General features: G+C 36.9%; 1 protein-coding gene across 3 annotated transcripts in view; it reads left to right on the top strand.

Moving 5' to 3' along the window:
* LOC113645482 (xylosyl- and glucuronyltransferase LARGE1) overlaps positions 1-23,319 on the top strand; it is a 48,289-nt gene extending 24,970 nt beyond the window's left edge. The window contains exons 1-12 of one of the 3 annotated variants that reach the window (XM_047804426.1): positions 5,583-5,730; positions 6,470-6,593; positions 7,000-7,171; positions 11,406-11,510; positions 12,100-12,212; positions 12,729-12,854; positions 13,813-13,968; positions 14,230-14,393; positions 16,121-16,399; positions 16,580-16,726; positions 21,163-21,358; positions 22,173-23,319. In XM_047804426.1, coding sequence (XP_047660382.1) covers positions 6,546-6,593; positions 7,000-7,171; positions 11,406-11,510; positions 12,100-12,212; positions 12,729-12,854; positions 13,813-13,968; positions 14,230-14,393; positions 16,121-16,399; positions 16,580-16,726; positions 21,163-21,358; positions 22,173-22,370 — 1,704 coding nt within the window. In that variant the 5' untranslated portion in view covers positions 5,583-5,730; positions 6,470-6,545 and the 3' untranslated portion in view covers positions 22,371-23,319. Of the gene's footprint in view, positions 1-5,582; positions 5,731-6,018; positions 6,264-6,469; positions 6,594-6,999; positions 7,172-11,405; positions 11,511-12,099; positions 12,213-12,728; positions 12,855-13,812; positions 13,969-14,229; positions 14,394-16,120; positions 16,400-16,579; positions 16,727-21,162; positions 21,359-22,172 lie in introns of those variants that run through there. The other 2 variants (XM_027151098.2, XM_027151096.2) reach the window with 2 other exon arrangements.
* The last annotated feature ends 504 nt before the right edge of the window (positions 23,320-23,823 follow it).

Genomic DNA, 23,823 nt, shown 5'->3' with positions numbered 1-23,823 from the left:
GCTTTTAAAAGACTTGAAATATCTGGAGGTAATGACTGCACATTGACCATTTAGTTTTAAACAGAAATCTGATGGTACATTTTAGCATTTCCAAATTTCACTGACCTTCACGATTCTGAGGAGTTTTCTAGCAGTTATAGTATCAGCTAGCAGACATAGTATCAGCTAGCAATTATAGTATCTGCTAGCAGATATACTGTAGTATCGGCTAGCAATTATAGTATCTGCTAGCAGATATACTGTAGTATCGGCTAGCAATTATAGTATCGGCTAGCAGTTGTAGTATCGGCTAGCAGTTGTAGTATCGGCTAGCAGATATACTGTAGTATCGGCTAGCAGTTATAGTATCAGCTAGCAGTTATAGTATCGGCTAGCAGTTGTAGTATCGGCTAGCAGATATAGTATCGGCTAGCAGATATAGTTACGGGTAACAGTTATAGTATCGGCTATCAGATATAGTAACGGCTAGCAGTTACAGTATCGGCTAGCAGATATAGTATCGTGTAGCAGTTATAGTATCGGCTATCAGATATAGTATCGGCTAGCAGTCATAGTATCGGCTAGCAGTCATAGTATCGGCTAGCAGTCATAGTTATATAGCATAGTCATGTAGTATCACTCTCCTTCATGGTCAAATAGCCCTTACACAGCCTGGAGGTGTGTTTGTCCTGTTGAAAAGGTTGTGTGTCCAAACTTTTGGAAGGTGTGTCCAAACCTTTGGTCTGTACTGTAGTATCGGCTAGCAGTCATAGTATCAGGTAGCAGTTATAGTATCGGCTAGCAGTCATAGTATCGGGTAGCCATATCGGCTATCAGATATAGTATTGGCTAGCAGTCATAATATCAGGTAGCAGTTATAGTATCGGCTAGCAGATATAGTATCGGGTAGCAGTATCGGGTAGCAGATACAGTATCGGCTAGCAGTATCGGCTAGCAGATATAGTATTGGCTAGCGGTTATAGTATCGGCAAGCAGATATAGTATCGGGTAGCAGTTATAGTATCGGCTAGCAGTTATAGTATTTATAGTATATCAGATATCATATCGGCTTGCGATATTGGCTAGCAGATATAGATATAGCATATATAGTATCGTCTATCAGATATAATATCGGCTAGCAGATATAGTATCGGCTATCCGATATAGTATCGGCTATCCGATATAGTATCGGCTATCCGATATAGTATCGGCTAGTTATAGTATCGGCTAGCAGATATAGTATCGGCTAGCAGTTATAGTATCGCTAGCAGTTATAGTATCGGCTAGCAGTTATAGTATAGGCTAGCAGTTATAGTATCGGCTAGCAGATATAGTATCGGGTAGCAGTTATAGTATCGGCTAGCAGATATAGTATCGGCTAGCAGTTATAGTATCGGCTAGCAGTTATAGTATCGGCTATCAGATATACAGTAGTATCGGGTAGCAGTTAAAGTATCGGCTAGCAGTTATAGTATCGGCTATCGGATATACGGTAGTATCGGCTAGCAGATATAGTATCGGGTAGCCGTTATAGTATCGGCTAGCAGATATACAGTAGTATCGGCTAGCAGTTATAGTATCGGCTAGCAGATATACAGTAGTATCGGATAGCAATTATAGTATCGGGTAGCAGTTATAGTATCGGCTAGCAGATATACAGTAGTATCGTCTAGCAGTTATAGTATCGGCTAGCAGTTATAGTATCGGCTAGCAGTTAGAATCAGGATTTCCTGCACACTCTCAACACCCTGTTCATGTTTACTGAATTAAATGTGTAAAATTACAGTGGAAAAGGCTGCTCTGTATCTTATCTGTCTGTCTTGCGGCTCCTCCGTGCAACTTATTGTTTCTGTCCACTCTGCCAATCTTCCATTCACAGACGATTAAACATAATTGTTATGTTTACACTGTCAATAGAGGGAGAGGGCTAACGCTAATTTAAAACTGTCTATCTTGCATCACTCATTTTGATTACCAATTAGAATGTAATGTACATAATGACAAAAGTACTCATTTTTCTGAGATGTTTAACTCATTCAGCTTTAGTAACCACTTTTCCTGGTCAGACTTGATGTAAACCAAGAGCCTATTCAAAGAACACTGGATGCTAAACAGGCAGACTGCAAGAGAGCAGTTCATGCCAGACCACTATGCAAACACCCCCTTCCACACACTCATTCATACACAGAGGCAGTTTAGACAAGCCAGTCTAAAGGGTTTTAGGATATGAGCGGAAAGTGGAGAACCTAGTGCATGGAGACATTTCAAGAAGTGTAACTTTACCTGATACCATAAAAATAAATGTTTTTTACTTAAAGTTAAATAAAGTTGTTGTGGAAGCTTAAAACATTTAAAATATACTAAGTATACTATAAAAAGTGAGGAAAAAAATAAAACAAATACTGAGAAAGTAATAAATAAAGTGCAGACTACAGTGGGGATGCAATACGGTGTAAATTCTGTACAGTAAAATACAATGGCGGGGTAAATCACAGAAAAATGGAAAACTGTGCAAAATAGAAATAATATGTAATAATAAACTACTGGCATAAAAGGTGTGTCCATTAAAAGTAGTTCAGTCCAGTTTAGTAACCACATATCTTGAGGTTGGTGTCCAGCTGCTTCTGACTGAAATGTGAAGGAGGTCATCAACTCGGGATGCATTACATCTGGAGATCAACAGTTAAGAATCTGATTTACTGAACAGAAGGTCAGAGGTTCAAGCCCCAGCACTGTCAAGCTGCTACTGTTGGGCCCTTGTGAAAGACCCTTAACCTTCTCTGCACCAGTGGCACTGTATCATGGTTGACCCTGCACTCTGGCCTCAGCTTCCTAACAATGTGGAAAATAAAGGCTCATCATTTCACAATCTCACTGTTGCATACAGTATTTTCCCACAATTAACTATTTATAGATGTAAAATGCTACATCTAACATTTTACTATTAAAATAGCTATGATTGTTAATTTATTTATATATTATTTCATGTTTTTCATGTTGATAATAGAGTATGCACTCTGAAATGCACAAAATATACTGTATGTTCAATGGTGAACAATTCACATATAACTTGTCCTCTTCTTCCAGGTTTTTGAGTCCTTCTGCTTATGACTAGAGTATGACACAACTTTAATGAGATTAGCCTCCGGTGTTTTTCATGAGAAAGTAAAGCAAGAGAGGCATAGTTTAGGGTATATATTATAAGATTGCTAATTCTAAAATTAGTTCATACCTAATAGCATTTTATATTGCCTAAGGATTTTTGACACAAAAAAAAAACGTGTTGGCATTTAATTTGCTTGTGCTGGGTCCTTCAGAAAGTCTGCTATATACAGTATATGTAGTTTGTTACTAAGAGAGGAAAAGTAATTTTAGAAATAGCTTTAGGTACTTTTCTCTTTTTCAGCTCTGTTTTGTGTAATTATGGGTAACACCAGCTCTAAAGTTAGCTCTGACCACCAATTTCACACTTCACACATACAGTATAAGTGCAAGGTTTTCAGTATCATTGTGAAGTTGCCTACATTCCGAGACTCGTTTCTCTCTATTATCCCTAGATGTGTCTAGTCCCTATACCTGTTCATTTGATTACTCTTTGGTTCTCATCTTTCTTGTCTGATCGTGTTTGCCTTGCGCCTGCTCTGCCATGTTATATTTTGATTATTGATCCTGTCAGTAAAACATCCATTCTACATCCAAAAACTTCCCCTGACTGCTGTTGACCTCTAGCTGAAGTGTGTTTTAACTGGTTAGCATACTCTATGGTGAAAACCCTGCCGTGGTGGATCTAATGACTTTGTCTCTTTTACTGCTTCAGTGAGACATTATGAGTCCTGTTCTTTTGCCTGGAGCTGCAATATAATGACAGTAACATAACATCTGAGTCCAAATCATGACATTCACTAGCTTCCATGTCTTCACATCATCATGACGGTATAACAGTGGGTCTGTTTCCCAGCATAGATTTATTTGATAAGGCAGTTGATGAAGAGGTGCATGCTTTTTGTTTAAAATATTGCACTGGATGATTGTAGACTATAGACATCTGCAGTGTCTTTTTCAAGTTTGGAAAGGTATTAAGGATCCCATTCAAGGGTTTTGGACTGAGCTACAAAAATCATCACACACTGACCTAATGTGGCTTATTTATGGTGCATATAGCCAAAGCAAACTAATTCTGCCATCATAGTGAAAGCTCTTTCATTTTACATAAACAAACATTCCTAATGTCAAGATGCTCTCCATGTTAAATACATTAGTTGTGTTTGTACTGTCTATCATAGTCCATAAACCATCATAGCCACTTCTCAGATACATTTGATTAGATGTAAATTAGAGATGTAAATGTAAATACAGTTATACCTCGAGATACGAGTGCATTGACATACAAATTTTTTGAGATACGAGCTATGATTCGACCAAATTTTTGATTGAGATACGAATACATTTTTGAGATATGAGCATCCGAGCCGCCGCCGCCGAAACAAAGATCCCCAACAACCACGTGTGAGATAAGAACATCCCAGAAATAGTTGCAACTGGTCGTGCATCAGCGTTGTTTAATGACACTTGCCTTACACATTTCCGAAACATTTTAAAAAGAGGAAGAAACAAACCTCCTTTGACAGGTTTTTATTAAAACAACTGGCAGATGTTAGTCAGGAAAGAGTGACAAAAAAGGCAAAAACAAGTGAAGAGAAAAGTGATGAAGAAAATTAAGCAAAATTAATGTAAAGAAAACAGAAATTGTAGCAATTAAATTCAGTTAAGAGAATTTAAGTTCATTAAATTTAGTGAAGTTTAATGTTAAGTTCCATTTAAGTGTAAAGTAGCATTAAGAGTGTACAGTGGCGAGTAAGTGAACGAAAGTGAAAGTGTACGTACGAGACAAAATTCCTCCACCTGTTTACTCCTCCCTCAACCTCCGTGCGCATCTTCCATTAGCTCAAGTCGTCTTACCTCCAAGGTAAATAATACACTTCATAGTAAAACCAGTTTATTTTTTAACATTCTCTTTTATTACTGTATGTTTTTATACAATATTTGTCATTTATAAATACAGGTACTGTACATTTTTCATATTCAAAACACAAACCAACTGGAGTGGAATTTTGCGAGCTGGAACGGAGTAAATGGGATTTCAATTAATTTAAATGGGGAAAATTGCTTTGAGATACGAGCAAGGTCACAGAACGAATTAAACTCGTATCTCGAGGTACTACTGTATATTCTTATGTATACCGTACTTTTTTCCCACGCTTTGAAAAAAAACACATTCTGTGACGTGCTCAGCTTTTTGCTTTCATTAGACCAATGAAATTGCCGAACGGGTTAAAGGTCTCCGATGTTTGAGAAACGCTTCAAACGTGTAGCCAATGAGCAGAAAGGGGCGGGTCTTGTTAATATGCGGCGGAGAGAGTGTCCAGTGCGCATGTGTGACATTAGCAGGAAGCGGTTTTAACATTGACATGGAGGGTAAAAAAGAAAGAAAGCGAAGAAAGGCTTACGATAAGGCAAGAAGTAGAACGCGGTTGTAGCTGCCTCTCTATATTACTGCGATAGAAAAGAGGTGTTATTTGTGTAGTAACAGCGTTTAGCTCAGGTGTTATTGACTCAGGGAAACTCCAATCTGTGAATATGCGCCAACTTCCTGCTCCTTCAGTTCTCTCCAGCGCTGGAAAGCTGATCCTATATGAACACGGTCCTATTTCTTGCCTTATAGGAGGAAGATTGTGACCAATTACTTTCTTGGTAGGTGTAACACGTTAATGGAGATTTAGGATAGCTAATCAAGGTTAGGCCCGCAAAAATAAGGACGGAGAACTCACAAACGTTTCACCCACAACGGTTTATTCCTCCGTACACAGGAAAAACCTCCGTAATAACATGTTAACAAAACGAAAATGAAAATAAAAGACAATATCGGTTATAGCATCAGACTTCCACACACGTGGTGTTATAACTGAAGCGTGCACTCTTTTGCGCATGCGCACATCCAACTAATATACACAGTAATAAAGCACTGGCACATTGCTCTTAAAGGGGTAGCACCACTCCACTCGTTACATAGGCTACCGTTTACGGCTTATTTTTTATTTTTTGTTACAAGCCGTGTTTCGTTAAAGCCTGTGTAAAGTTTTGTTTAAAAAAAAATGTTTCAATGTACCTGTGGGCACCTGCGGCTTATAGACATGTGTGGCTTATTTATGTTCAGGATAATATTTTTTTAAAAATTCAGTGGGTGAGGCTTTTATTCCGGTGCGCTCAATAGTCCGGAAATTACGGTGCTTATGATACTATTACAAAATACCAAAAGAGTCATAGACTTAAAACACCATTTTTGAATTAGGTTCAAAAACACATACAAGTATAACAAATATATATCTTGTTTCTTGTTCTGTTTCAGAGTGCAGAGTGTGATTAACTTGTGTGTGTGTGTGTGTGTGTGTGTGTGTGTGTGTGTGTGTGTGTGTGTGTGTGTGTGTGACAGACGGAACCCTCTCCATTTCCACTTCATTACAGACTCTATCGCCCAGCAAATCCTGGCCTCCCTGTTCCACACCTGGATGGTTCCAGCTGTCCAAGTGGACTTTTATGATGCTGATGAATTGAAGGTGAGTACATCCAATTACACTTTTTTGGTTAAACATTAATGGGCTATGCTGTGTCAATGATTGGAAACATGGTAGTGTGGCAGGTAGTGGTGTTGCTGTTTCACAGATTAAAGATCTTCTAAATATTGTCTGTGTGAAGTATCTTTTCTTTGGATACTCCTCTTCCCATTGACCTTCAAAAACATTCTTACAAAGATTATCTTCTGGGGTGTTTATGAGCAAGATACCTTCTGTTTCCCACCTTGCACTATGAGGTTGAGCCCTTTCCATTACTTAAAAAAAGTCTAAAAGTAATGAATTCTTTATTAATTTGATTGTGTTAAATCTTTGTATGCCTTTATTTGACAATTTTTAACTTTAATTGCTAAACATATATAAAGACATTTTCTCTTTGTATCTGTGCTAGTCTGAGGTGTCGTGGATTCCTAACAAACATTACTCGGGTATCTATGGCCTGATGAAGCTGGTACTGACAAAGACGCTGCCATTAAACCTGCAGAAAGTCATCGTTCTAGATACTGACATCACCTTTGCCACAGACATCGCTGAGCTGTGGGCTGTCTTTCACAAATTCAAAGGTATTTTTTTTACTTTTATCTATTCACTTTTTTATGTGTTCCACATTCATTAGGTGCATCATTAGACCTGCTCTGTATTTGATTAAATAAAAAATAAGAACATTTCACAGAAGATGAAAGCCTGTTTCTGATCACTGAGCTTATTTTAAAGTCCCCTTATTACATTCAAAACACAAATGAAAAATGTTCTTTTTTGTCCCACCTAAAAATTGTAGGGAAAAGTGGTAGTACACTTCATGCCAAGCAGCTAAGAGAGTTAAGCTGGCATTCGGGAAACCATGTAGAGCCTGGCAGGATTATGGAGGGAAATCATGGAGGAAACTGGGATCAGCCTGGCAGTCCTTCAAACATGTCTTTAATGCTATTACCCCCTTGGCTATTTGCATGTACATCTTCATACATCATGTAGAAACCATACAGCACTTAATTCTGCAAAATCTTCCTCACTACTACAGAGGAAAGATTGACAGGTCAGTGTGTTAACAAAAAAAAATGAAGCTGGAGGAAATTATGGAAAGTAGAACCGAAAAAAATATTCATGAGCCATTGTTTAAGAGCAATCTTGTTTTCTGGTATCTGGATAAGTCTTTATAAGTCTCTTTAAGTCTTCAATATATTCAGGTAAAATAATAGGCAATGTATGTAGCTAAACTCTGAGGGGTACTGAAATGCAATTAGCCTTTCTACTGGGCTGTTTCTCTTTAAATTTAAAGTGGTGTATTATACAGCATGCCTTAAACTTACTCTAAAATGAATTTAGCGTTCAATTACGTACTTAGTTTTTTTGTGTCAAAGGAACACAAGATACGATTTACAGGTAAAAGATACATATTAAAGACACAAAAGATACCATCCTTAGTGACAAATATAGTAGAGTTTGTGTGTGTGGAATATAAGCCTCAAACTAACAAAGGAACATGGGAGACTTGGAGTACAGGATTCATTCCACAAGCCAACAATGTTCCACTCCTGCTCTTGTTTTTACCCCCGACAGAATAACCAGCTCGTGTGTGTATGGCTATTTCTCCAGAGGAGCTATTAACACAATCAGTGGAGTACTAGAGGGACTAGAGAGATTTTAGGCTGCATTTCTGCCCATTTTAGCTCATTAATAGTCTAATGAAACTGAACCTAGTGAAATCTATGCAGAGAGGGACTAATTGAATAGCTTGCATCTTCATTTGCAATCAAGAATATAAAAGTGAAGTGACACTGAACATTTTTTGATTTATACTTTTTATAAAACAGCTTGGTAATCTTAGTAATCTAACATGGCAAGTAGAACATGACCTACCAGCGTCACATAATCAGTATGTTGATATTCTATTGACAAATGTAAAAACAGTGAAATTAATCATGAACATGTCACATTTCTTATCTACACACCGTGACATATACCTCATTAGAAGTAAAATATGAGCTACGAAATTTGCAAAAACAATAAACGCAGCACATTTGTAATTGCACACTATACACTTGGAGCCTTTGTTTGCACTGACACAGTACATCTGATAAAATCATATTGGCAAGGATTTATTGTAATAGTACAGCTATGTTCTGTGTAGTGACCCTTCAAATTTTTTGGGTTTTTCTTTCAGATGTTATAATTTTTTGATATGCCACACTAACTTTATATGAAATGTACGCCTTTAAGCTTCTTTAAACCAAAACCAGAGCCACTTATTCTGCATCAAACAGTAACCTCTCTGGCCTTGAAATGGCTAATTAACTTTCTCTGTTAGCTTCTCTGCTTATTGATCCTCAAATCAACACTGTATTCACTAGAGGTCTGGCCTCTCAGACAAAAGCCAATACAGGCAATTTAGGGATTTATAACAGATACAAACAGTAAAACTTTCTACGCACAATTGACATTGCATCACAGGCACATAAAACCTGAAACCATATTTAGGTTTCTGCCTGTTAGGAGCAGCTATTTATATCTCTATATAGAAAATCAACATAATGTATCACATGAATGTAATTATCAGAGTCTAAGCCCAAGGAGACCTCTATCAGTCTACTGCTGTAATACTGCTGCTGACACACAATAATGATCAATGACAAGGTCATCACAGACAGTCAAACTCTTTTATATAACTTTCCCTGAAGATTTCATTATAAGATTTATAGAGTCAGCAGGTTTGTCTAATCTTATAAGGATATATTCTGGCCATGCATTAAAAAATTAAAGTGATAGGGTCCTTGCTGTGAGAAATGACACAGAAAGTAAAATATATTTTGAGATTTGGTGTCTTGTGTCCTTGGAACACTGAAGAATAAAATCTAACCCCTCCCCCCCAACCCCCACCCCTAGAAATACTAAATTCTAATAAGAGCCTCAAGGTATGAAAACTATACTTGGAGATCCTAAATGTTCTTTAGATCTCCATGAAACTGCTATAAATTTCTTCACAGATTGTCTGAGCAGATCTTCTGTTCACGAGACCATTACAGATCAGTATCAGTACATGAGAGTTTTGACTAAAGCATATGGAAATAAGTAAATCTACAGAGTAAGCAGTAAGGTCAGTGGTGTGAATAATGGAACCTAGTAAATAATCCATTTTGAAATTTGTGAGCAAACATTTTGAACTCATTACTCAGATTATTAAAAATGTCTGTCCATGAGATGTGAGCATTGCCTTTGAGCAAGTTATTAGTTCAAGCTCTTGTTTTTTTACAGTAAAAGAAAAAACAAATCTAATGAATAATGCCTTTAAAATACATGAAAATAGAGGGTTGATATTTTTTAATCCGTTATGCCATCAGGTTAACTTTAGCATTAAATCTATTTTTAAGAAACAATAGTTACAGATCTTTACATTTACATTTTGTGTAGGTGCTCTGCATTTTAACATCAGAGTATACTGCTATAAGTTGTCATTCACAATGTGCAGAAAAAAGGACAATCTTCTTTTCCCTTCAAATAAAAAGATGAGCCAATCTAGGTGTAATTCTGGAATGACTGACAGTTACACAGGGGTTTTCAACTGTCCCTCTTTTGATTTTCCTGCTTGAAAAATGTGGCACCTTTGCTTTCTTCCAAGGTAAATGCAGAATGTGAAATACAATATACTGTATAAGAATGTTTCCAACCTGGTTGAAAATTGTAAGGAACAACACAATTTTCAAACAAAAATGCTGTCTAATACTAATAACTAATATGATAAAAAAAAACCACTTCTAATTCTCCTCTGATTTGCACCTTATACAATGGGAGTATACATATATAGATGTTTTTGCAATAAGCAACAGGCAACCTGTCAGGACTCAGCCTGGACTTTGGCCATGTGCATCTGTTTATGTGTTGGTTGTCACGTGTATTTAACCATGAATCCTCTGATGTTGTCCTGTTGTTGTCTGATGTCATGTCTGGTTTAGTTTTCGTCCTTGTCCCTGTTTCATGTTTTTTAGTTAATAAACCCTGTTTTATTTTACGCTATCCTGCATTTGTGTCTATTTTATTCCCGTGTCACTGACACAACCATTCTTTAATGCTAGAGTGTAATTGAATAAGAAAACAGAATGATATCATGGGAGAAAATACTCCTAAAAAAATCAGCAATTGCACCTTTCATTGTACATGTAGTATAGATTTCTTGGTAGTTAGACAGCTTCAGATACAGTATAGTGTTAATGACTTACAGTACAGGTTACTGAACTGTACTGTATTACTAATCTGTATGTTATAGGTATATAAAAATTGAGAAAATAAAATATAAAAATATGAGAGAGTTTTATCTGTGCTGGAGGGGGTTCGATTCTCGAACTCTTATCAGCATTATCGAAAACCTCCAGAGTCGGGGTTCGATTCCCGCCTCTGCCTTGTGTGTGCGGAGTTTGCATGTTCTCCCCGTGCCTCGGGGGTTTCCTCCGAGCACTCTGGTTTCCTCCCCCGGTCCAAAGACATGCATGGTAGGTTGATTGGCATCTCTGGAAAAATTGTCCGTAGTGTGTGAGTGAATGAGTGTGTGTGTGCCCTGCGATGGGTTGGCACTCCGTCCAGGGTGTATCCTGCCTTGATGCCCGATGACGCCTGAGATAGGCACAGGCTCCCCGTGACCCGAGGTAGGTCGGATAAGCGGTAGAAAATGAGTGCGAGTGAGTGAGTTTTATCTGCCGCAAATGGAACACAATTTCATTGAGGACAGATCCATATAAAGTTTTAATTACTACAATGCAATACAAGCTTTGGTTGTTCAAGATTCTGTCTTTGTCTCTTTTCTCTCAGGTCAGCAGGTGCTTGGTCTGGTGGAGAATCAGAGTGACTGGTATTTAGGGAACCTGTGGAAGAACCATCGACCTTGGCCAGCTCTAGGTCGAGGCTTCAACACTGGTAAGTATAAAAACTGATTTAATGTGTTTAAGGGGAAAACAAACATTTAAATGCAGTGACAACAATTAGTGTTACAAATACAAGATATAGATATGAAAAATCTGTTTTATACTATCCTAGCCTCAATCTCAGAGCTTTCTGGGTTGTCCCGCATGGATCGGTTTTTTATGATATTGTATATTGTCAGTTTATTATATTTCACAAACAGATTTTCCTTCAGAAAAGCAATATCTGAGGTCAGTCAAATGACCTCTTCTTGTTGTTGATTTGTTGATTGGTGATTTATCAAGCAATAGAGAACAAGAATGCCTACAAGAATTAAATAGCTTGTATTATTAAATTTCTTTATTTCAGAATCTAATGTTGCTACCATTCAATAACTTCCAGCTGGTGTTAAAAGCCGAGTTCCTTTTAAACTTTTAACATTTTTCAAGTCCTAGAGCAGTTTAAGATATGTATGCGTGCATAAAACTAAAATTTTTGGTGTTTGTATGAAATTTGAATTAACATGTGCATATAAGGAAATATTTAATTAAACATTTAATTCACATTTTGAATTCATGATATGGTGTGTGTGTATTTGTTACAGGTGTAATTCTCCTGCTGTTGGATCGTTTGAGGAAGCTCAGATGGGAGCAGATGTGGAGACTGACAGCAGAGAGAGAGCTGATGAGCATGCTGTCTACATCACTAGCAGATCAGGTCCATACACATACACAGACACTTGGTGCAGCTAAACATATTATTTACATCAGGAATTTAACTGGTACTTAGAGCCTCTTTCCTGCTGTCCCTCGCTTCCTTTTAAGGCATGTTTATAATGCCAAAAGACATCAATTATGTGCTTGCTAATAAAGCATTCAGATTCTTCTATTCACTAAATAAAAAGAAGTAATGCATTGCTGTTTATTGCTATAAAGATGTTAAAAGCCTATACTCTGTTCTGTCAGTCTTCCGCTATGTTCCTTCTGTCTACAAAGTCTCATCGGCTTGCCATTCACTACCCCATTCATCACTCTTTTATCACTTTCTACATTATCTGGATTATAGCCTTTAATGTAGCCAATTGAATATGTGAGTCTAAGTGATATGATGTCTGGAAAGGCTTTTGTACAGAGGCTTTTCATATTAAAAGAGACGAGTCCAATTCAGTAGTGTCCACAGATGTCTGAGGATGTTTGTAGCTGATGGAATGTTAAGTGTTTTTTTTTTTTTCAGGATATTTTCAATGCAGTCATCAAACAAAACCCTTTCCTGGTGCACCAGCTGCCCTGTTTCTGGAACGTTCAGCTGTCTGATCACACACGCTCCGAAAAGTGCTACAGAGACGTATCTGACCTCAAGGTGAGGGACAAATGAGATAAAAAAATATGTTTGTTAAAATGATGTCTTGTGCAGGAAATGCATAATTGCAAAATGCAAGACACCTTTTTTGCACTGGTTCATTTGCAGTTCAGGTCACTATTATTTCTAATATCATTTATTTTTTGCATTTTTTTTAAACTTTACTATGTAGAAATGTACATATAATAATAATAATAATAATAATAATAATAATAATAATAATAATAATAATAATAATAATAACAATAACAATAATAATAATAATAAAACATATTAATAATAATAATAATAATAATAATAATAATAATAATAATAATAATACGTTTTTATTATTATTATTATTATTATTATTATTATTATTATTATTATTATTTTCTCGGTTGATTTGGAGGTGATTTCTTTCTTCTATTTTCCTCGAATGGACTGTCAGTAAGCATGGAAGTGTTAAAAATAAACATGACCGAAAGCAGCTTCCCAGAAATCTTAATGTAGATAATCAATGAGCAAACCAGAGGTGACAGTGACAAAAAAATCTTTTTACCAAAACATGATGCGCAATCCTTGTTCAACAAACTATGTCTCTTTTGGGTGAATAGGATAGTGAGATTATATATCATTACAGATCAGGGTTGGAAAAGAAAAAGTAAAGGCAAACAATACTAAGAGTGTTAAAAGGATAATGCATATTTTTAATAAAACTCCTGGGATAAGCCTGACAATTGTTGTAGCAGTTTCTGAAAGGTACATGTGGTGTGATCTACAGCAGCAGACAGTGCAAAAGCTCAAAGAACTCATAGTATCATGGTGAATCGGGCAGGTCCGGTGCATGAGAGGATTCACAGGTGTAAAAAGGTGTCAATTATCAGACACTGGCTTCATTTCAGGCAGCAAGAAAAAATCTATGCCTAAACATGTTGGCTAATGAATAATAGATTTTTTTTGCTGTCTGAATGTCCAGGTGATCCACTGGAACTCTCCTAAGAAGCTGCGGGTGAAGAACAAGCATGTGGAGTTTTTCAGGAACCTTTATCTGACCTTTCTGGAGTACGACGGCAACCTGCTGAGGAGGGAGTTATTCGGCTGTCCGAGTGAAACCGATCACAATAGTGAGAATGTAGGTACATAGAATTACCCAAAGAAAGTGGGAGATGTACACTAAAACTGTCAAATCAGTGAAAAAATTACCAAGAAAGTAAATATTATCTACAGAATTTATATATACTATATATGTGTGTGTGTGTGCGTGTGTGTGTATCTATTGCTTGGTTAATTTTTTTGGTTAATTCACTGATTGAACAATTTTGGATCATAGGGGATCTCAATGAAAAAATATACATTTCATTGCTGTCTTATTAACATGTTTGTGGTGTTTCAGCTCCAGAAGACTCTACTGGAGCTTGATGAGGATGACCCATGTTATGAGTTCCGGAGAGAGCGCTTCACTGTGCATCGCACACACCTCTACTTCCTGCACTACGAGTACGAGGCCAGTGCAGACCAGACTGATGTTACCCTCGTGGCCCAGCTCTCCATGGACAGGTGAATGCAACATATTCACATTTTCAAACTTCTGAAGTATTTTTATTTTGCGAACTTCTGATATTTCTGATATTCGGTTGAATAATTCCTTACCTATACCATATATTATTAAAGCTTTTACAATACTATGCTTAGAATCTGAAACTCTGATGATGTGGGTGGATGGAGAAAATATAACAATGAATAACTGAACCATTTAATTACATACATACAAGGCAGTTGCCAAAACATTTAGTTCTCCGACAAAATACAGGGTGTGCCACCCACTAATAAAAGTAGAATTTGGGACAAAAGCCTTGCTGGCCATCTCAAAACAACAAGTGAAGGGAAGGTTAGCAGTAACAAAGTGCCTTTGCCCTTCTCACAAAGGCAAGGATTTGTCTCTGCCTTTGGTAAAGTATTTGGGCTTCAACTGCAGGGTGATAACAGACTTCTGATAGTCTCTTAGTTTCAGCAAGCCTAAGGGAATTACCACTGGGTGCCATCAACAGTCTTATAATCTGCAGCCTGAGATGGTATCACACATATTGCTTTGCTTGAATACGAATGGTGAATGAAATAATGTCCACTTCATGTTGGGGTGAGAGAGAAGCTAACATTAATAAATCGAGCTCTTTTCAGAGTTTACCATGACACAGAGAGTGATGACATGGGCCGGGAGGGTGGACATGTCATGAATTGCCTGCTCCTCAGTGGGGGTGCATTGGAGTCGAAATATGGCAATGGAATAGAAGATACAGGATCAGTTGCATACATCTTGAAAACATCCATGGCAGTAGAGAGAGCCAGAATGGTATAACTTTGTATTAGAGTTCCAGACTTTGGCACATTTTAAAAAGAAATAGAAAAATTTAACATATGTTTCAATCCACCAACTAGTTCTGTGGTTGCATGGCATGAATTACATCTCACAATTTAAACATTGATGGTGAGGGACTGGTAAATGTTTGTTGTGATTGGAAATGTTTATTTATTTTTATTTTTTTGCCTGGTAAAATATCCTACAGCCAGCCCCTGGGTGTGTGGGACCCTTTGATGGTGGGTGTTGCTCAGAACCCAACCTCCAGAGTGAATATGAAGCACTCTGTTGGAGTCATGCAAGCAGAACTTGGTTGTGGTAATCTAAAGCAAGGTGTCGGTGGTTTGTTTGGTCCTGCAGATTTTGTGATTTTGAAGCATTCACTCTCTGTTGCAGGGCTACTCTGGCACACATCTAGGAAAGCAAAGTGTGCTGCCTACACTGTTTTGGACTGCATTGTGTAAAAAAGGTGTTCAGTGAGGATATTGTGATTAAATATATCTATATGAAACTAGGGGCATCCATAACTACTATTAGTAGATGAGCTGCTAAGGATTTTAATATGCATTTAAATGCAATAAGTAAAGGCTCCAGAAAACGTTTATTTATATTTAGGTGAAATATTACATTAAGACTATGATGGTCACAATATGTTTTCTTTAAAATATACCATAAGGGAATGCATGTCTTCATTACTTTTAAGTCATTTGATTTTTTATAGTTCTCTAAATTTACCCTTGGCCTTTGTTGTTCATAAATACCATTCTAGTAGTTTGTAGTAGGATTAAATTAAAAACAGTGTTATCACAGGAAAAAAGAAATTGTGATGCAATGTTGTTTAAATCCTGGTGGTTGAAGAATCCCCTCAGTGGCAAAGCAGGTCCTTTGTACCTTAACAAATGCCTTTTTTGCTATTTGCATGTCTTAGGCTGCAGATGCTAGAGGCCATCTGTAAACACTGGGAAGGACCCATCAGTCTGGCTCTCTACCTGTCTGATGCTGAGGCACAGCAATTCCTGCGTTATGCCCAGGGTTCTGAGGTACTCATGAGCAGAAGCAATGTGGGATACCATATCGTCTACAAAGAGGGTCAGTTCTACCCTGTCAACCTGTTGCGCAATGTTGCCATGAAACAAGTCAGCACACCTTATATGTTCCTGTCTGACATCGACTTCCTGCCCATGTATGGACTCTACGAATACCTCAGGTAATATGATCCTTACAAGTTTTCAATGCAGTACCTTTAAAATGGCACATGTTTATGTTCGAACTATCCAATCACCTTATCTAAGCACCTGTGTGATATGATCTAGACCAAAACTAAAATGACTTGGACTCTTTTGTGGGTTATGTACAATCAAATCCAAGTATATTGTTTGTCTTGCAGAAAATCTGTAGTACAGCTGGACATGGCTCACACTAAAAAAGCTCTGGTGGTGCCTGCATTTGAGACACTGCGATACCGGCTGTCCTTTCCCAAATCCAAGGCTGAGCTTCTGTCCCAGCTGGACATGGGCACCCTCTTTACCTTCAGGTGAAAATAATGAAAGAAAATGAGAGATGTGTATTTTGAAGGTTTTGAGTAATAACAGTATACATCTAGTTCAAAATGTACATCAGTACTTACAATGAGAAACATTTTCCATAAGTTACCTTATGCAGGTGTTCTTTTTTTTTAAAGCCTATTCAGTTTATAAAAATGCCTGTTCAGTTTTTTCTTGCATAGAATTTGCTGAGAAGTTTTTTTTTTCTGTTTTTTTAGACTACTGCCCTTAAAACCTTTAATTTACAATGGGTTGGTAGAAAATGCATTCTAAGCTGGTTGCTTTTTTCTTTACCGTCAGCTGCAGTATGATTTAACAAAAGCAAGAGACAATTTATAAATAAGCCAATGAAAAAAGTCTATTGCACTATACATTATATGGTCAAAGGTTTGTGGACACCATTACACCCATACCTTTATCCATACACCACTTTTTTTGGAGCATGGCTGTGTAAATATGATCATCCATCCACAAGAGCATTAGTGAGGTTGAGGAGTGTTGTTGGGCAAGAAGTCTTCAGTTCATCCCAGAGGTGTTCATTGGGGTTGAGGTCAGGAGGCCATTTGAATTCTTTCACACCAACCTCAGCCAACCTCGGAGCCAGAGCCTAATTTAGAACCAGTTCTTTCTGTTTCGACAGCCAAAGCACCGTCTCTGAACCAGGAAAAGTGGTTCTTAAGTAGCACCAAAATGTTGCTGGTCTGGACTTAAGAACTGCTTGTGTCAGGGGCTGTGGGCATGTTTACTGTTAGCGCATTTGATAATATACCTAATGTTTACTAATGTTTAATACACTTTTACTTTACCGCAATATAATCACTTATCAGCACACATGATAGTAGGTAGCTACATGCTAAGGCTAACTTTTTCTGTGTTAATGATCAAATAACGTTATGTACTTTCTCGATTACAACCTCCCTTTTTATACAAATTACACGGAGCTGCACGTACACGTTGGATTCGCCACGTTTGGATGCCAATGTATGTTTACAAAGCCATGAGCATTAACAGTAAAGCAACATCCGCCATTGTTGTTGTGTTTGTGTTTGCCGCTGCTGAGGTACCGTTGCTGCGCTGGGACACGTGACGTCAGACTCGGCTCTGTGATGGCTCTCTAGCCCATGGAAAGGCAAACCGGTTCTTAGAGCGTTCGCCAGTGGAACCAACTTTGAACCAGCACTCAGTTATTTTTGGTGGAAAAGGGGCATTAGTTTCAGTGAAGTGAAATTCTAAACCATACCAAATCATCCCAAACAATTGTGTGCTTTTAACTTTGTGACAACAGTTTGGGAAAGATCCAGATATGGGTGTGGACATGTATTCATATAGCTGAAGAATGTAGAAGTGTGCATTAGTCCAAGTGAGATCTCACTGTGTGCTATTATAGAGTCAGATTAGAGGCACATGCCTCTATACAGACTAAATACAGACTGGTTTTCAGAAACAAATGAGAAGAAAGTTGAATATGCTTTAAAAACTCAGATGATGCTGTAGACATTTCATCGCCCATCCATCATTAAGCTAGGATTCTAGCATCATTAGGCCGTATTGTCAGTTAAGCAGTGCTTTATCTACAAAACTGCATTGTAAGAATTGACACATATTTGAACAGTGTAACAGGATACACTGTGTTATTTGTTTTGTGCATTTGATTGCACCAGTATATTTGTTTACATAGAAGAGTAGTGTAAAAGAGCAATGAAGATAGAAATATAACTTGGTATTTTTGCATGGCAGTTAACTGAAATATAGCAATGCTGAAAAGCTTTTTTGCTTTTAAATTTCCCTTAATGTGTACATGGGATATTGGCTATTTTACAATACTTTCAATTTACTATTTAAATCTGAAGAATTAAAAAATAATAAAAATAATGCTAATGTTTTTGTTAATACTTTCTACTCACCTATAAAGAAAATCTACACCCATTTTACAGAATAAGCTGAGCAAGAAATTATCTGCTATAGTTCCAGCTCACTGTAAATAACATTATAATTTACATTTACATTGAAGGCTTTTGGAGTGCCCTTATCCAGATCGACTTAATGTATAGGAGTGCTTTGAGGTCTCTGTTGTTGTGGTCTTTAAAAACATCCTTATCCTGGTTCACTAGTGAACTAAGAGTCTTATGACTAAGTCTTCTTAGGGAGGTTACTGTAGTAGAAAAAAAATGAAATAAAAAAATGCTTAATTAATTACTAATGAAGAGGTAGGTCTTTGTAATATGGAGTCAGCCAGTGACACCAGTACCTAGACACCAGACCAGAAAATATATTGATGCATGCCTTCCTTGTGCACTAATAGATGGTGGGTCCAACTGAGCAGTGTTAGAGGGTAAGAAGGAATGGGCTGCACTGCAGGGTGTAAAAAGTAATATAGATAAATGCTGGTCCACTTTTGTCTTTGTATGCAAGCATCATTGTTCTAATCTGATGTGGGCAGCTACAGAAAGCTGGTGAAGGGATCGATGTGGTGGTATGAGAAAAACATGGGAAGTTTAAAAACAAGCCATGCAGCTGCATTCTGGATCAGTTGCAGAGGTCAAATTGTACTCAGAGGCAGAGCTGAGAGAAGCATGTTGCATTTGTTCAGTCTCAAAATGACAAGGGCCTGAACACGCACATGAGTGACCTCTGTGGAAAGAAATGGAGAAATTCTTGTGATGTTGTACAAAGGAAATTGGCATGAGCATGTCAGATTAGCTTTGTGAGATGAGAAAAAATGATTGTCCATGGTTACCCCAAGGTTGCCTGCTGTAACAAAAAGGAAGATCTGAGAGTTGAGAGAAGATCAAATCAAATCAAGATTATGATTTGGGGATTTATCTCCTGGGATGAACCACAATTCAGTTTTGCTGGGATTAATATCAACTGATGAGCTGAATGAGATGTTTGTCAAGTCGTACATAAATATCTGAGGTAGGAAAGAAGAGAAGGAGTTGAGGGTCATTTGCATAGCAGTGTTATGAAAACCCATGTGAAAATATTACCTCACATGGGAGAACAGATAAGGACCAAGCATGGAGCCTTGTGGGATTCCAGAGGAGAGAGTCTGCATGGAGCAGATGTGATTTCCTGCCATGTTCTGATAGAACTTTAGGTAGGAAGCAAACCATTTCTATGCTGTGACATTATTTTCAAGATTCATGAAGATGGACAAATGAATTTTGTAGTCAAGGATGATGAGGACTGGAGATGATCTAGTGGCATGGAGCTTCTCAGTTATGGTTACCAGGTGCAGATTTTATAGAATGTGTTGCGTTAAAGCAAGATTGTGTAGAATGTTGGAGATTATTCTGGGTGATATAGAGAGATGAAAGATTGTAGTCTGTGCATTTGAGGATTTTAGAAAGAAACGAGAAACTTTTCTTAGAATCAGAATCAGCTTTATTGCCAGGCATGCGAGGCATTTGTTTTAGTGCCAGAAGCTCCACAGTGTAACAGAATGACATATGACAGGTGTGAAATGTGCAGTTTAAATATACATATGAAATATACATATGCAAATATAGACAATTTGTATGTACAAATTTGCAAGTGTGAGAAATGTGCAATTTAGGTATTCAATATATACAATTTGTATGTACACATGTGCAATTGTAAAACATGCAGTTGAAGTAAACAGTAAACATTTAGACAATATGTATATATGTATGTACAGATGTGCAAGTATGAAATGTGCAATTGAGGTATACATAGTACAAATATTACGTATCCAGAGTAGGTTTCTTAAGGATGGGAATAACCCTAGCTGATCAAATGGAACCATTAATGATAACAGACAGGTAAGGGTAGTAGTAGGACGTCTTGTGAATTGGTCTGTAACATTAAGGTAGGGACTCATCTGGCAGGTGATTTGCAAGATGACTTGTAAGATCCTTCTGTAGATAGAGGGGGAAAAATTCATCAGAGAAAGGCCAAGTTTATCTTGTGTAGTGTAGGAGTCAGGGTAGGAGAGACAGGAGTCTTTGTCACAATATCTGTGTTTGAGTTGAGTCATTAGGTCAGTTGTGGGCTACTTTATATTTATTACTCTCCATTACTCTCCATGTTCAACTCTCCAAATGTGAAAAAAGTCTATATGTGCCCTGTTTTCTAATCCAAGAATAACATGAATGCATGATGAATTTAGTAGCCATCTATAGTTTTGTATCTGGGGCAAGTCCTTGAAGGCTTGGGCTTAGAACATCTTCACTTACTGTATGAGCACACAGTGTGATTTATGGTCTCTGCATTCATATGAAAGTCAATTGACACAACTTAGCTGAGCTGGTCTATTTTTAAATGTGTTGAATTTTAAAAGGTTAAATGTGTCTTTTCTGTTTTTATTAATGCCTTATCAAGCTTGGAATTTTACAACTTGCTTTACAAGTCTTATAAGTGTTTCTTTTTTTTAATCTTCAAGTCTTTCTTTCTCCTTATTTCTCAGGTACCATGTATGGACAAAGGGTCATGCTCCAACCAACTTCGCAAAATGGCGCACAGCCACAACGCCGTACAGAGTGCAATGGGAGGCTGATTTTGAGCCATATGTGATGGTGAGGAGGGACAGTCCAGAATATGACCGCAGATTTGTGGGATTCGGCTGGAACAAAGTGGCTCACATTATGGAGTTAGATGCACAGGTATAATTCAGGAGTAAACTGAACTGTCTGTCTCTAGTACCCATACTGTATATTTAGAAGACAAACAAATTTATCTAAAGATTTTAATGTTCATAAAGAAGCAACTGAGCTTTAATCTGATGTTTTAATGTGATCTTATTAACTTCACAAATAACAAAAACTAATATCCATGTGATGGGTTTAATGTAATACATTATAGGATACAGCATACACTGATTTTAAGGATCTTTTACTGCTTTTATCCACAACAAATTCTGTATTTAAGAGAGCATTAAATCAATAAACCCATCATACTGTATATCTACATATAAAACCTACATAATATCAAATACTAAAAAAAAAGGTTTCTCTACTAATGATCTTGCATTACTTGTATGGACATACAGTATGTGGGCTAAAGAATTGTGGTGAATTTATTTGTTTCTTCTACACAAACTTAATTATTATTGATATTTTATTTTATTTTTTATCATTTTTTTTAAGCAACAGATCTCATAACAATTGATTTCTGATTTGAAATCACTATATTTATTATACCCATCTTCACCATTTCATATAAATTATTATTTATATTTTATATTGAAATGTGTTGATTATTTTTTTGGGGGGGGGGAACTGCATACTTCTGCTTTCGGTATATTGCTTTAATTAAATAATTATCAAGCCAGAACTATGAAAAAAACCTTTTGTTGTTTTGACATTCAATGACTTCTTACACACAACCTATATTTACATGTGTTGTTACCTTGTTTTCAAGGATTATATAGTTGAATGACTAATTTATTTTTAAATTACAATTGTGTTTCCTTTGTAGGAATACGAGTTTGTGGTTCTACCTAATGCCTACATGATTCACATGCCTCACGCACCGAGCTTCGACATCACCAAGTTCCGCTCCAATGAGCAGTACCGTGTTTGTCTCAAGACTCTTAAAGAGGAGTTTCAGCAGAACATGTCCCGCCGCTACGGATTCGCTGCACTTAAATACATGACTGCAGAAAATAACAGCTAGCACCTCTGCCATACTGAAATTCTGCATGTGAGCTGGAGAGATCTGCTTTAGAGTAACATAAAAAATGGCAGAAATGGACAGTAAGAAGTGATGGAAAGTAAGCGGACAGTAGTAAATGATGAAATCTTCAAATCACAGAGCGGCTGGTACGCTCATAAAAAACAGACTTTAGACGGACAAGTAAATTAATTTCCATAAGTCCCCACAGCGCTACACCTCTGGCTAGATAGATGTTAATCCTGCAAATTTCAACCTTTGAAAGGTATATTTTTTCTATAGGTTTTTCCTATTTTTGCCTCAGCACAAATTTGTGGTAGCAAAAATGTTTTTTGTTTTATATTTCTTTTAGGGTCATGATTTAAGGTTTTTTTTTTTTTGTTTTTTTTTTGAAAGATTTAAATACATTGTTGTTTTCCAAATATCACCTTAATCATTAGATAAATAAGTATTTTCCAGTGTATTAAACATGCAATTATGTACAAATACTTTAGTATGAACTACACTGGAAAAGATAAAAAGATTTTGGCTCCAAATTTAGCTATGCATTTAAGAGAAAAATGCCTAAATACACAGCTATAGATTCAACATCAACTGCCAAGAAAGACAGCAAAGGTCTAAAAAAGTCCTTAGAAGCCTTAGAATGGAAATATGATTCATTGCTTTATTGAAAAATGTCACTGAATTAAGTAACTGGAAAATAAAGCCAATGAACATGCAACAAATAGAAAAGAAACAGACAGATCTTTATATTCCTTTTGATAATTAAGATTATTCTAGATAATCAAATCTTTTCTCCATAATATCATGCTGTACTGTTGTATACTATGATGAACACAATGTTGTGGCAATAGCGAAGAGCTGCAAGCGGTTCCTCTGAGCCAGTGAAAACCCCAGAACAATATTGTTAAAATGAATATGTCTATTTTGATAATAAAAAAAATCTTAATAATTTGTTTTTATCTTCTTGATCTGTACTGGCTGTATAAATCTGTCACTAAAATTAAGACCGTGGTCTGTGGTTTAAGTGACTGACACAAAAGGGGAAACTCATTGACTACTTGTCTTTCATGTACACTTATGTCAAGGTGCATGACTCTGTAAAGAAAATACATTTGCCCCCTTTATTAGTCAGGCTTTTTATAACAGGCAACATGAAGAACTGTTCATGGGCTGAAAGACTTTACTTCTTTACCACTTTAACAAGACACAGGATTTATATATTGTGTGTCATTCAGCAAGGCCAGAGGCTATGGTCTGAGGAGTGAAAAGTGAAAGCTGGATGACAGTATTTATTTAATTATACAGCATGATTCATGAAGTATTGTGTCTTCCTTATTGGCTATCGAGTTGGCAGTTTTTAAGTTGGAAAAGGGAACAACGTTGCCATTCTTTGATCCAGACCTGAAGCTTGTCAACTTAAAACAGGAGAAAAAAATAGCATGTGTCTAGCTTG

This window comes from Tachysurus fulvidraco, chromosome 19 (genome assembly GCF_022655615.1).
Source record: "Tachysurus fulvidraco isolate hzauxx_2018 chromosome 19, HZAU_PFXX_2.0, whole genome shotgun sequence".
In the NCBI taxonomy this organism is placed as follows: Eukaryota; Metazoa; Chordata; class Actinopteri; order Siluriformes; family Bagridae; genus Tachysurus; species Tachysurus fulvidraco.
Note: the sequence above shows the minus strand (reverse complement) of the source record. Positions and strands in the feature narration are given on the sequence as shown.